Source organism: Pseudophryne corroboree, chromosome 2 (assembly GCF_028390025.1).
Source record: "Pseudophryne corroboree isolate aPseCor3 chromosome 2, aPseCor3.hap2, whole genome shotgun sequence".
NCBI classification, from domain to species: Eukaryota; Metazoa; Chordata; class Amphibia; order Anura; family Myobatrachidae; genus Pseudophryne; species Pseudophryne corroboree.
The window spans coordinates 911,695,000-911,707,804 of record NC_086445.1 but is presented as its reverse complement, the minus strand read 5'-3'; the positions used below and the strand labels follow the sequence as shown (position 1 = coordinate 911,707,804).

Sequence of the window (12,805 nt, the reverse complement as noted above, 5' to 3'; positions counted from 1 at the left end):
CCCTCACAGGCTACTAACATCAATTGAAGCATCCCACTAGCAGAATTACAGTTTTCCAAGCAAATTCTAAATCCTTCTTGGTTTCAGAGGGCTGTGCACATGTCAATAAAAGCATAAAAAGGTGCTGCCTCAGCTCTTTTAAGACAGTGGAAGCTGAAACTCCTATCTTACAGCAGCAAATGGTAACAAGCCTGGGAAATGTCAGCTTTGCCTGCCTCGTTTTGCTAGCACCTTTTAAGAGAAAATTGATTGCTTTTTATAAACCAATTTCATCAACAAAGCAAACACACATGCAAAAAACTAAACTTTTTATTCAGCTCTCGGAATAAAAAGGTACATTTTCCATTGACATAACGATGTTGATTAAATCCATTACAAAAAGGAGGAAGAGAAAAAAAGAAAAGAAAAAACACAGCAGCTCAAATATAGGTAAATGTGCTAAATGTACAGACCGAAAACTTTTTGCAATTACACAGTCAAAAAAAAAGAGCAAGAAAGCACAATATTAATTTAAATGAAAAAATAAAGCCAAGCTTTGTAGTTGGCCAGATTTCCCCAGGGGCCGGAGAGTCAATGCTTATCAGAGCTTCTCAGAAGAGACAATTTTGATTAATATCAGGACCATCTGACTCAGTCTATTAAACCCCGAAGGAAAGTCTTCAGATGGAAAAGATAGGTCTTTGATTAATAATTCTCCATTTTGTTATTCCAGGCATTTACAAACTGTATGGCACATTCTCTCCCCCCCCCCCCCCCCCCCCCCCACACTGCAAACGGCAGCACGCAGCGAAGGCAATGGGCCCCCAGTCTTCACAAGAGGTCTGGCAGCCCCTGATCAGCTATAAGCTTATGGAACCTTCCAGAGGGGGGTAAGAGAGGATGTGGGTGGGCATCCAATTGCTCAGCAGCAGACGACAATTACTTCCATGGATGCTAATTAAGTCCTGTTTAAATGTAATTAAGCTTTCTTGTAAATTAGCACGAGAAAAAAATTCTCAGGAAGGCAGGCATGAGAGCTTTAATTTGATAAGCATATTTACAATAGTTGCAGATGAAGGTTCAAATGTCACATTACAAGTGTGTTCCTAAGTGGGGTCTGTAGTTGTATAGAAACAAGTGATTGTGGAATCTCATGAGCTGCATGAGACCGTGGCTGCCATACTGGAAGAAGAAATGCACTATAGTGTGATAGATTTGTGTTCCTGAAAATACAGATAGAAATGTTAATGTTAACAGGCTTTATATATGAGCTGATGCAGCTTAGGGAAGTGTCAACCATCTTTATAAATCTATTTGTTGTTTTATGTTCCCCAGATCTGTTCTTGGGAGTAATCGTTGTGTTGTCCGTACATTAGACTCCTTGAGCGGCAAGTTTCCTTATATTCATGATAATACGCCTGGAGTATTCTTTGTGATCAACTGGTTTCACATCCATAGCTGTTGCCTTGATACGGGATTCATCCTTTAATAGGGGGGGGGGGGGGGGGAGAGAGAGAGAAAAAAAAAAGACAATCACTTGTTAGGAACCTGTATCTCTGTTATCAGTCCTTACCAGTATTTCTTGATTGTTACTGATGTGCCAATCTGATTTTACAATACATCGGTAGAAACCAATAACCCTAAACATTGAATATTGCAACTGTAATTGATTCAACTACTTCCATGCCTACTCAATATCAGAGGATGCATTTTAGCAAAATATCACTTTACAATGTGTTCTGGCCTTTTGTGCTTTCCAGAAGCCACGCATTACAATGCAGTTCAGGCAGTGCCGCATCGTGCAGCGGACAGGAAAACTCTAATTGTCAGGGAGAAGCAGAAAATCCTCTTTAAAAGCAACTATGAAATAAACTGATGTTATCACCAGAACACAATACTGTGTGCACCAAATATATGCCCAACATAAAGATCTACCCACTAAATAACGCCATTATCCTATATCCTGCCAGTTCTCATGCTGTCAAGTTTGTGTCACCGATCTTAATCCGGATAAACTCTCAATCATCTTGTCAACTATCCAAAAATGATTTTCAGAGTACCCGCTCATATAAAGTCATCTAATTGACAAACCAATTATATACATTCCAAAATTCTTCAGAATGAGAGCACTTGATGCACAAAAGTGTAGCTAAATGTCTTTCATATATTTCTCATTAATGAACCAACTGACTGGAAGCATGTAACTCTCTCCGCAATATATACCATGATGTAAGCTGGTTACAACAACCCATACAAATGCTTCTGATAATTGTACACTTTGAGGACATTCTAAAGAGAAAACAGCAGCGAGTAAGAATTGTAAGCCTGACCCCAATCTATACATGGGTAAGGCTCATACACCGGTTCTTCTAATGATCGGGAACATGCAATGATCACATGCCATGTACAGAGCGGTGTATAAAAGGGAGAGAATAATGGTGTTACATGAAAAGAAGGGACTAGCACAACAAACAAAAGTGCAGGATGGCGTCAGGCTGTGCACCAGGAGGTATAAGCAGCATTACCTTATAAAGAATCGTGCCAATCTAAAATTAGTCTATAAATTGGTCTGATGTTAATAGGGGAATTATACTTCAATTGCTCCTTAGGTTGCCAGAATGCTCTTTTAACTTTATATTCATTGAGAAAATATTCAATAATCCGCTTCGGAGATTAGCAAACCAAATTAATTTGGCATTACATACACACACAAAAAAAAATCCAAAAACAATTGAACATCGCATAAAAACAAAGTAAAATCCCAGATTATTCACATTTAATGTGCGGTTGAGAGCCACTTTGTTTTCCAAAGACTTAACAAGAGAGCAGTGGGAGCCACATAACTAGTAGGCATGTTATAAAATAATGTCTTTTGTGTAAGCACTTGGGAGTTGTGCAGGCGCTGTTTGAGTAGGTATAATTGATGTATAACACAGCCCCATTTTATTATATTATAGTGTTTGGAGAGTCACATGTCTCATTTTGTAATGTAATCCTATACAGAGCACAAATTGCTTCACATAAACCTCCAATAATGGTGAACATGTAAATTAAAAGCAATGGGCAAGATATTCAAGGTCTCCTAAGGCCACAGAACATTTAACAGGGAAATAAGCCCTTAGAGTCAGGCAGGCTTTCCTTCCAGACACAGTAGTGCAGAGATGTACATACACTCATAGCTTTTTTTTAAAGAATTGCTTTAACTTCAAAAAGTAGAAAACAAAATATATTGCTCGATCTAACTCCCAAGTCCCACAAACCCGTAACTATTTTTTGTGCGGGAGAGTTCATTTTAGGTTTGCGCAAGAAACACAATGAGCCTGATAGGAGCTGTACCGCCTCCATTTGTGGAGTGCCAAGGCCAGGTCTCAGTACTCAAACAGAGATTTCCTGGCCTCTTGGGCAGAGTTGTGGAAGCCGGCCTGCGCGATCTCATGGGTCACTCAGCCGGCTGATGGTGTTGCAAGTGATCCGATGCTGCCTTCTGGATGCAACACTGGATTACACATGCATGCAGGAGGCATCCACTTATACCAGGCGCCTCCTTCTGCATTGCCGTATCTGTGCATTGCTGCAGCAGCGATGCTCGCTGTATTCTCATCTAAATCAGGAATTTGCACAATATCAGCATAATGTGTATTGCATCTTTAAGTAGCCTGGAAGATGCAATCATCCGAGCAGGTATCAGAGCTGGTAATGTACACACACACTATACAATTATTGACCGATTGGCCCTATAGTTATATAATGTGTAGCCAGCCTAAGTTTCTGGCAAGTGCAGATATGACCAATGTCTATGAACTGCTAATAGGTATACCCTGTGCTACAATTCTGAAAGCACAATTGCTCAGTAATTATGTCACAAACATATGGCTATCACACTTAGCCACTACTGCTGCATTCATGGGAAATATAAAAGGTCCATAGTAAGACTGCAAATTACGATCTATTTGGACATAATACTACTGTACAGAACATACATTAAGCTAAATAATTTCACACTCAAACATTAGTATGGCAAAGTAACACAAAGAAAACTAGTACGGGACATAATGTAAAACTACTACTCATGTACACTAAGGGATAACTTTAACCACTTGCCTGGCGTACTCGCACACCAACCTGGGCTTTCCCAGACATCGTCACATCTGATGTCAGAAATGCTAACTGTGCAGTTGCTGGAAGATAATCTTCCAGCAGCTGTCACTCTAGGAGGGACCTCCCCGTCCCTCTGCTTAGTTTGTACACTGTCTCAGTGCATGTCGTGCTGCCGATCGGGTGGAACCCCCCCACCTGCAGATTAGCAGCCGCTGGGAAATGAAAAAGCTCTCACCCTCTCCGTGTACACCACATGGCTGCTTCTCTGTAAATAAAATGTAAAGTCGCAATGGTCCGATCTGTAGACCGATGTATCAGTATAACAAAACGACAATTACTGAGCAGGATTTGCCAGGTAAGTGGTTAAAGACCTCCACACAGGCATGTCAGCTAAAGCATATTGTACTGTAACTGGAGTCTGAGTACCATCTCTCCATTCACCACAGGTAAATCCATATTGGATGTTAACTTTTCTGCCTGGCTCCACTTTTCACACCTCATGCCAGTCTGTTTTGAAGGTTTGTTTGCAAATGCAACCGTTTCTCCCTGCAACATCCCTCTCTATTAGCTTTTTGAGCAGCATGATCAAGCACTCACTCCACCTGTACCAATGTTTCAGTGTCTGCTGGAAACTTCAGTCCATAACTTTAAAGCACTGCCATCTTCAAGGCTGCATCTTAAGTATATCAACTAAAGCACGTAGAATTTCATCTGGAGTTAACTGGATTTGGACTCAAGCTCACACTCTAACCTCACAAATTATCAGCAACGGAACACATGCATGCTACTACTCCACCTGATAATTCTCACTATTATTGCAGAACTGAGATTCCCTCACTGTACAGCCATGACCAAAAGTTTTGAGAATGACACAATCATTACATTTTCCCAAAGTCTACCTCAGTTTTTAGGATGACAATTTGCACATACTCCAGAATGTCATGAAGAGTGATCAGATGAATTGCAATTTATTGCAAAGTCCCTCTTGGCAATGACAATGAACTTAATCCCCAAAACATTACCACTGCATTTTAACCCTGCCACAAAAGGAGCAGCTTACATCATGTACGTAATTCTTTCATTAATACAGGTAAGTCTGTTGATAAGGATAAGGCTGGAGATCACTCTGTCATGCTGACCGAGTTAGAACAACAGACTGGAAGCTTTAAAAGGAGGGTGGTGCTTGAAATAATTGTTCTTCCTCTGTTAACCATGTTACTGGTGAGGAAATGTGCAGTCATCATTGCTTTGCAGAAAAATGGCCTCTCACTCAAGGTTATTACTGCTAGCAAGATCAACCATCGGATCATCAAGAACGTCAAGGAGAGATGTTCAATAGTTGTGAAGAAGGCTTCTGGGCATCCAAGAACAACCAGCAAGAGCCGGGACCGTCGGGGCACCACCCAGTGCAGAGCTTGCTCAGGAATGACAGCAGGTGGGTGTGAGTGCATCTGCACACACAGTGAGGTCAAGACCTTTGGAGGATGGCCTGATGTCAAGAAGGGCAGCAAAGAAGCCACTTCTCTCCAGGAAAAAACATCAGGGACAGACTGATAATCTGCAAAAGGTTCAGGGATTGGACTGCTGAAGACTGGGGTAAAGTCATTGTTTGGGGCATCTGGAAAAACGCTTGTCTGGAGAAGGAAAGGTGAGCACTTCCTTCAGTCCTGTGTCATGCCAACAGTAAAGCATCCTGAGACCATTCATGTGTGGGGTTGCTTCTCAGCCAAGGGAGTGAGCTCACTCACAATTTTGCCTAAGAACACAGCCATGAATAAAGAATGGTTCCAAAACATCCTCCAAGAGCAACTTCTCCCAAACATGCAAGAACAATGTGGTGACGAACAATGCCTTTTTCAGCATGATGGAGCATCTTGCCATAAGGTAAAAGTGATAACTAAGTGCCTTGAGGAACAAAACATCGAAATTTTGGGTCCATGGCCAGGAACCACCACGGACCTTAATCCCATTAAGAACTTGTGGTCAATCCTCAAGAGGAGGGTAGACAAAAAAACCCCCACAAACTCCAAGCATTGATTAGGCAAGAATGAGCGGCCATCAGTCAGTATGTGACCCAGAAGTTCATTGACACCATGACAAGGCGAACTGTAGAGGTCTTGAAAAAAAAAAGTCTAAACATTGCAAATATTGACTCTCTGCATAAACATAATGTAATAGTCAATAACAGTCTTTGACACTTAAGAAATGCCTGTAATTTTACTTCAGTATACCATAGCAACATCTGACAAAATGGTCTAAACACACTGAAGCAGCAAACTTCCACAAGCAATACTTGCATCATTCTCAAAATGTTTGTCCATGGCTGTACACTTCTATACATTGGTCATCATGCCCACTTTCACCTGTGTAGAGCACCCAAGGTAGCTGCCTCACCATTACATGTTCTCATCCAGTCAGTGTCTATTTAACCCAGTGTACCCAATGTAGTGCACTCAAAACTGCAGTATTGCCTGGTACCTTCGTGGGTAGGATGAATAATCCTTGTAATTTATGTCCAGTTTCTGTATTTCTGCATAAGCTAAACCTATCTATTATGTTCAACATTTCTGTAAAGCACTTTGAGTCCTTTTGGAGAAAAGAGCTATATAAATGTAACTATTATACTGACATTCAATTTATACTTTTTTTCCTGCAAACTACACCTATGGAACTATTAATATATTAGTGAAAGAAAAAAAGAAAAAAATGCCTGTATTACATGATTATTAAACTGCCAGGATCTACAAGAAAAGTTTTTTAGCGGAGCAAAGCCAAAATCTAGTCATTACTATGTAGACAAGCCAAGAGTGGTAAGCTCATATGATGTCACCTAATAAATTTGTATCATAAACTAATAGAGTAGGTGGTACTTCTGATTAAAGCAATTAAAATAAATCTTGGAAGCTGCAGAGATAAAAACAACTGGGTAAAATTGACACACACATTTGTAACTTACAGCAATCTGGAACATTACACTCACCCACACATGTACCAGAAATGTGAAGCTGGAACAGTGTGCCAATTGCTAGGTGTCCTTTCCTGGAAATTTGCTGTCGGCTTAACCACTTCAATACGCAGGGACAAAACTGATACAATGCCACTTGTAAGGACAGTGTTTGTGTTTGGGATGGGAAGGATTGTCTTTCTTTTTTTTTTTTTTATAACAGTTGGGAATGGCCTTTTATCATACTAGAGAGCAGTATAAAACATTTAGACAGATGTTCCCAAAGCACCCTAATGGTCCAGGTTTAAAGTATACCCATGCTTGGCCACAGGTGACTTATTTAGTTGATTTAACCATCTGTGCTGAGCGATGGCTAGCTTTAAAACCTCAACTGTTATGGGCCCTACACACTGGTAGATCTCACTGCACGATGTGAACGTTCTTGTTCATTAATGAACGAGAACTCGTTCATATCGTGCAGTGAGTAGGCACCAATGATTAATGATGCACGGCCCCGCGCTCGTTAATCGTTGGTGCCCCGTTGCTTATGCATGCAGGCCAATATGGACAATCTTGTCCATATTAGCATGCAGTGCTATGGAGCCGGGTCGCCTGTATCTGCTGGGCAGCTCCGTGGCGGATCGCCTAGTGCGCAGGGCCCTTAAGGACTGAGTTTGGTAACCACTGCATTTAGGTGTTTGCTAAAGTAACTTAATAATGTCAAGTAGATTTTTCAGTGTTTACCTTAGAATTGTGGGCAAGTAAAAATGGGTGCATTTGAAAAAAATAATAAAGAAAAAAAAAAAAAAAAAAAACCAATCGAGAACAATACATCAATGGCTGTACACGATGGGATACAATTTCAAAGTGGAACGTTACACGGTTACAAATTATCTGCCTCATCAGGTGGGACAGTAACAATTGCTCTAAATAGTTGAAATTTGTTTATGTACATACTAATCGTGTATCTGTATTATATAGTCAGTGAGTCTCACTGAACTTATGCTAACCATCTATTACTCAAGACCTTACGTTAAGTGACATCGTAGATATTTCAATTGTTTTAGTGTGTACCAACGATATGTCTGAACGCCGTCGCTCACAGACATATCAAGTCGGCCCTGCAGCACATACGATGACCATTATATCTACAGATATATTGGTGCATCATTGTGTGTGTGTAAGGGCGGTCGGCTCCCTACAAGAGCCGGCGCTGAGTGACAGCACAACTGGGGCGAGCACATGCAAATGCCCACCCGCTTTGTGATGTCAGTCACGACAGATCGGACAGTGTGTATGCACAACACACTGCCCGGTCCGTCTACACATATCTGCAGCTCAATTGATCTGCAGATATATAGGTAAGTGTGTACCCAGCATTAGCGCCTTTGTTTACACTTTATTTCCAAACAAAAGTTTGGAGTTTAAGGTGTACCTGCCAACTACATATTGTGGGATTGTCAGCATCTGAACAGGACAATGTAGCATTTACAGCAAAGAATCATTTAAAAGTTATGAAATAACAGTACACGTTTCCTATAATTAGGAACGCAGTATTAATCCTGTAGGTGTCACCGAACTCTCAAGAGATTTACTTGCAGACAAAATACTCCACCTCCAGTCAGGAAGAAGTACTGCACGCCAGAGATATATTGTATATGAAGGACACACAACCAAGCATTTACAGCAGTGCCTTATCAGCCAAATTTCAACAGTTCTTTTAAAGTATATTGTACATAATAATTGTACTGTGAATGTTTTAAGATTTAAAAGAAAAAATTGTGTTAAAATTGGAGAACACGGAAGAAAAAAGAAAAAAAAAAAAAAAAGAGTTGGGTACTTACATTGTATGTCTCCATCTTGACCCGAACTCTAAAGGTGTAAGATCGGAAGTTGGCATTCTGAAATACCTCCTCAAATGCTTGTTCATTCTGCAACAAGAACACGGCATTGCTCAGAAAAAAACCACAGTACAGCTCTCTCAGGAGAGGCTCCCCATTCCATGAATGAATTGCACCTACACACTTGCTAGAAATACCTTAGCAGTCATCAGAAAATGTCCTTTTCTATTTTCTCAGTGGGGATTTATTCAACTATGGCCACCCAGTGACTACTTTTAAATGAAAAGCAGCAGAAAGCACTGTTTCACTTTCTGGATAGATGGGGAAAAAACTGCATTCATATATAATGGAAACAGAAAAAATGGAGAGTGACAGAAATGACTAAGCCACTTGCAGTCAAATAGCACTCGCCTGTCTTACACGAGCAGGCTGCAGAATTAGGCTCTGTCCTTACTATAGCAATAACAATATGCAATGACGGATAAACAAAATATAAGAAACCAACACACACGCATGTACATGGAAGGACGGGACTATACCTTTTCTTTCAGATCTCCAAGATACGCTGCATTCTGCCCAAGAATGGCTTCCGCCGACTCCTGGAAACACGTGATCCACTGATTCTCCCCATAATCTGCAATGTTGGCCTGAAAGAGTCCACCCAAAAAAGCAGACATAAGAACCTTCAGTTATTTCAACAACTAAAAAAAACAGGATTTTAAATACCTACTGGTAAAGCCTTTTCTCGTAGTCCATAAGGGATATTGGGGACAGATTAGTACGATGGGGTATAGACGGGTCCAAAGAACTGCGTGTGCTGGCTCCTCCCCTCTATGCCTCCTCCTACAAGCTCAGTTATAGGTAAAACGGTGCCTGATGGAGAATGACATACTTGAGAGAAGGAACATAATAACGCTTTCACATCGCAAACCCGGTAAGGACACGGCTTTTGAACACGCGTTCGACCCGGTTCTGAACAAGCTATACCCCTTTCCACATTGCATTTTGGAGCCGGGTTATTACCAGGTTATTATAACCGGGCCAGCAATGGCTGGAAACAGGAACAGCTGAACAGGTAACGCCTAAGAGAACCTGCAGAAAGTCACCGCACAGAGGCTGGCGCCCAATATCCCTTATGGACTACAAGAAAAGGATTTACCCGTAGGTATATAAAATCCTATTTTTTCTAGCATCCATAAGGGATATTGGGGACAGATTAGTACAATGGTGATGTCCTAAGATTCCAGAACGGGTGGGAACGTGCTGAGACATCTGTAGCACCGCCTGCCCAAACTGGGTATCCTCTTTGGTCAGGGTATCCAACTTGTAGAACTTCAAAGGTGTTGTTCCGACCAGGTAGCAGCTCGGCATAGTTGCAGGGACGAGACTCTACGGGCAGCCACCCAGGAAGACCCCACTGATCTCGTAGAGTAGGCATTCAGAGTCTGTGGAACAGGTAAGACTGCCGACACATAGGCCTGTTGGATAGGAAGCCGAATCCAACGAGCAATAGACTGCTTTGAAGCAGGGCGACCCTTTTTCTGCGCATCATACAGTATGAACAAGTAATCCGTCTTTCTGATCTGAGCCGTCCTCTAGACAAATTTTCAAGGCTCGCACTGCAACCAATGCCTCCGGAGGAGCAGAGGTGCCAGAACTGGACGAAATCACAATAGGCTGATTCAAGTTAAACGTGGAGACCACCTTCTGCGGGAACGGTCGTCTAGTTCGGAGCTCCGCTCTGTTCTCCTAAAAGGCCAAGTAGGGACACTTACACGATAAGGCCCCCAATTCTGAGACACGTCTAGCAGAAGCCAGGGCCAGTAGCATCGCCGTCTTCCACGTGAGGTAGTTATCTACCGTCATCAGAGGTTCAAACCAGGAGGACAGTAGAAACCGTAACACCACAACCAAATCCCAAGGTGCAGTAGGCGGCACAAACAGAAGTTGTATGTGAAGCACCCCTTGTAAGAAGGTCTGAACTTCTGGCAGGATAGTAAAACCGTCTTCTGAAAGAAGACGAAAAGAGATGAAATCTGGACCTTAGTGGATCCAAGACGTAAGCCTTTATCCACTCCAGTCTGCAGGAAACAAAGAAATCTTCCTAAGTGGAATTCGGCAGACGGATACGTGCGTTCCTCGCACCAAGAGACATATTTGACGTCACAGGTTTTCTGGCTTGCACCATAGTGGCAATGACCTTTTTGAAAAGCCCTTTGTGAGCTAGGATGTTCCGCTCAACTTTCATGCCATCAAAACGAAGCTGCCGTAAGTCCGGGTAGACGAACGGTCCTTGCTGAAGATGATCTCTTCTTAGCGGTAGAGGCCAAGGGTCCTCTACGGACATGTCCAGAAGAGCCATGTACTACGCTCTTCGGGGCCAATCCGGGGCAATCAAGATTGTTTGCACTCCTTGATGCCTGATCCACTTGAGCACTCTTGGGATAAATGGAATCGGGAGAAAATAGGTAGACCAACTGGTAAGGCCAAGGCGACGTCAGTGCATCGACTGCGCTCGCCTGAGGGTTCCTGGTTCGCAGGCAATAGATGCGAAGATTCTTGTTGAGGCGAGAGGCCATCATGTCGATCTGTGGGCAGCCCCAACTGTCGATCACCTGTTGAAACACCTGAAGGTGTAGTCCCCACTCCCCTGGATGGAGACCGTGGCGACTCAGGAAGTCCGCTTACCAGTTGTCCACTCCCGGAATGAAGAGTGCGGACAGAGCTCTTACATGTCTTTCTGCCCAGAAGAGTATTCTCGACACTTCTCGCATGCAGGCTCTGCTTTTTGTCCCGCCCTGTCGATTGATGTACGCCACAGCGTTGTCCGACTGAATCTGGATCGCCCGATCCCGGAACATAGGGGAGGCCTGAATCAGAGCATTGTAGAGTTCCAGGATGTTTTTCGGAAGTAGGGCCTCCTGGACAGACCACCTGCCCTGGAACTGCGACCCCTGGGGGACAGCTCCACATCCTCTCAAACTCACATCAGTCGTGAGGAGGATCCAATCCTGAATCCCAAAGCGTCGACCTTCCAGCAGGTTGGAAGACTGTATCCACCACAGGAGTGAAATCCTGGCCTGGGGTGACAGCCAAATCATCCAGTGCATCTGAAGATGGGAACGGGACCACTTGTTCAGGATGTCCAATTGGAGAGGTCTGGCATGAAACATTCCAAACTGTATCGCCTCGTACAAGGCCACCATCTTTCCCAATTTTATGTAAAGATGAATGGATACTCGAGCAGGTCGGAGAACTATGCGAACCATTTCTTGAAGTGTTCTTACTTTGTCCTCTGGGAGGAACACTTTCTGTGCTACCGTATCCAGTTGGGACTTCTGCAGATTGAGGATCCATCCGTGGCGAGTCAGAAGTTGGATAGGGCGATCTATGTGGAGCAACAGAAGCTCCCTGGAACTCGCTTTTATTAGGAGGTTGTCCAGGTATGGAATTACGTTGACCCCCTGGACCCTGAGCTGAAACTTAATTTCCGCCATCACCTTCGTGAACACCCTCGGAGCTGTAGGCAGGCCGAAGGGTAACGCCTGAAACTGGTAGTGATCGTTCAGTAGGGCGAACCGCAGATAGGTCTGATGAGGAGGCCAAATGGGGATATGGAGGTGAACGTCCTTGATATCCAGGGACACTAGGAATTCCTGTTGCTCCAGGCCCGCGATCGCTGCTCTCAAAGATTCCATCTTGAATTTGAAAACCTTTAGGTAAGGATTCAAGGACTTCAGAGTCAGAATGCGTCTCACAGACCCGTCTGGTTTTGGTACCACGAACAGACTAGAGTTGTAACCTTGTCCTTGCTGGGGTACTGGAACAATGACCTGGGACTGGACCAACTGGTTTATGGCCAGTAGTAACGTACCACACATATTTTCCAAACCTGGTAAGATTGATTTGAAAAATCGTTGGGGAGGAGCACCGTCGAACTCCA

At 43.1% G+C, this 12,805-nt stretch overlaps 1 protein-coding gene across 1 annotated transcript in view; it reads right to left on the bottom strand.

Annotated features, from left to right (window-relative positions):
• Window positions 1–291: 291 nt before the first annotated feature.
• The window catches only part of RPA1 (replication protein A1), a 167,972-nt gene continuing 155,458 nt past the window's right edge, over window positions 292–12,805 (bottom strand). The window contains exons 15-17 of the mRNA XM_063956115.1: window positions 9,402–9,509; window positions 8,866–8,952; window positions 292–1,462 (exon numbers count right to left, since the gene is read on the bottom strand). Coding sequence (XP_063812185.1) covers window positions 1,352–1,462; window positions 8,866–8,952; window positions 9,402–9,509 — 306 coding nt within the window. The 3' untranslated portion in view covers window positions 292–1,351. The remainder of the gene's footprint in view (window positions 1,463–8,865; window positions 8,953–9,401; window positions 9,510–12,805) is intronic.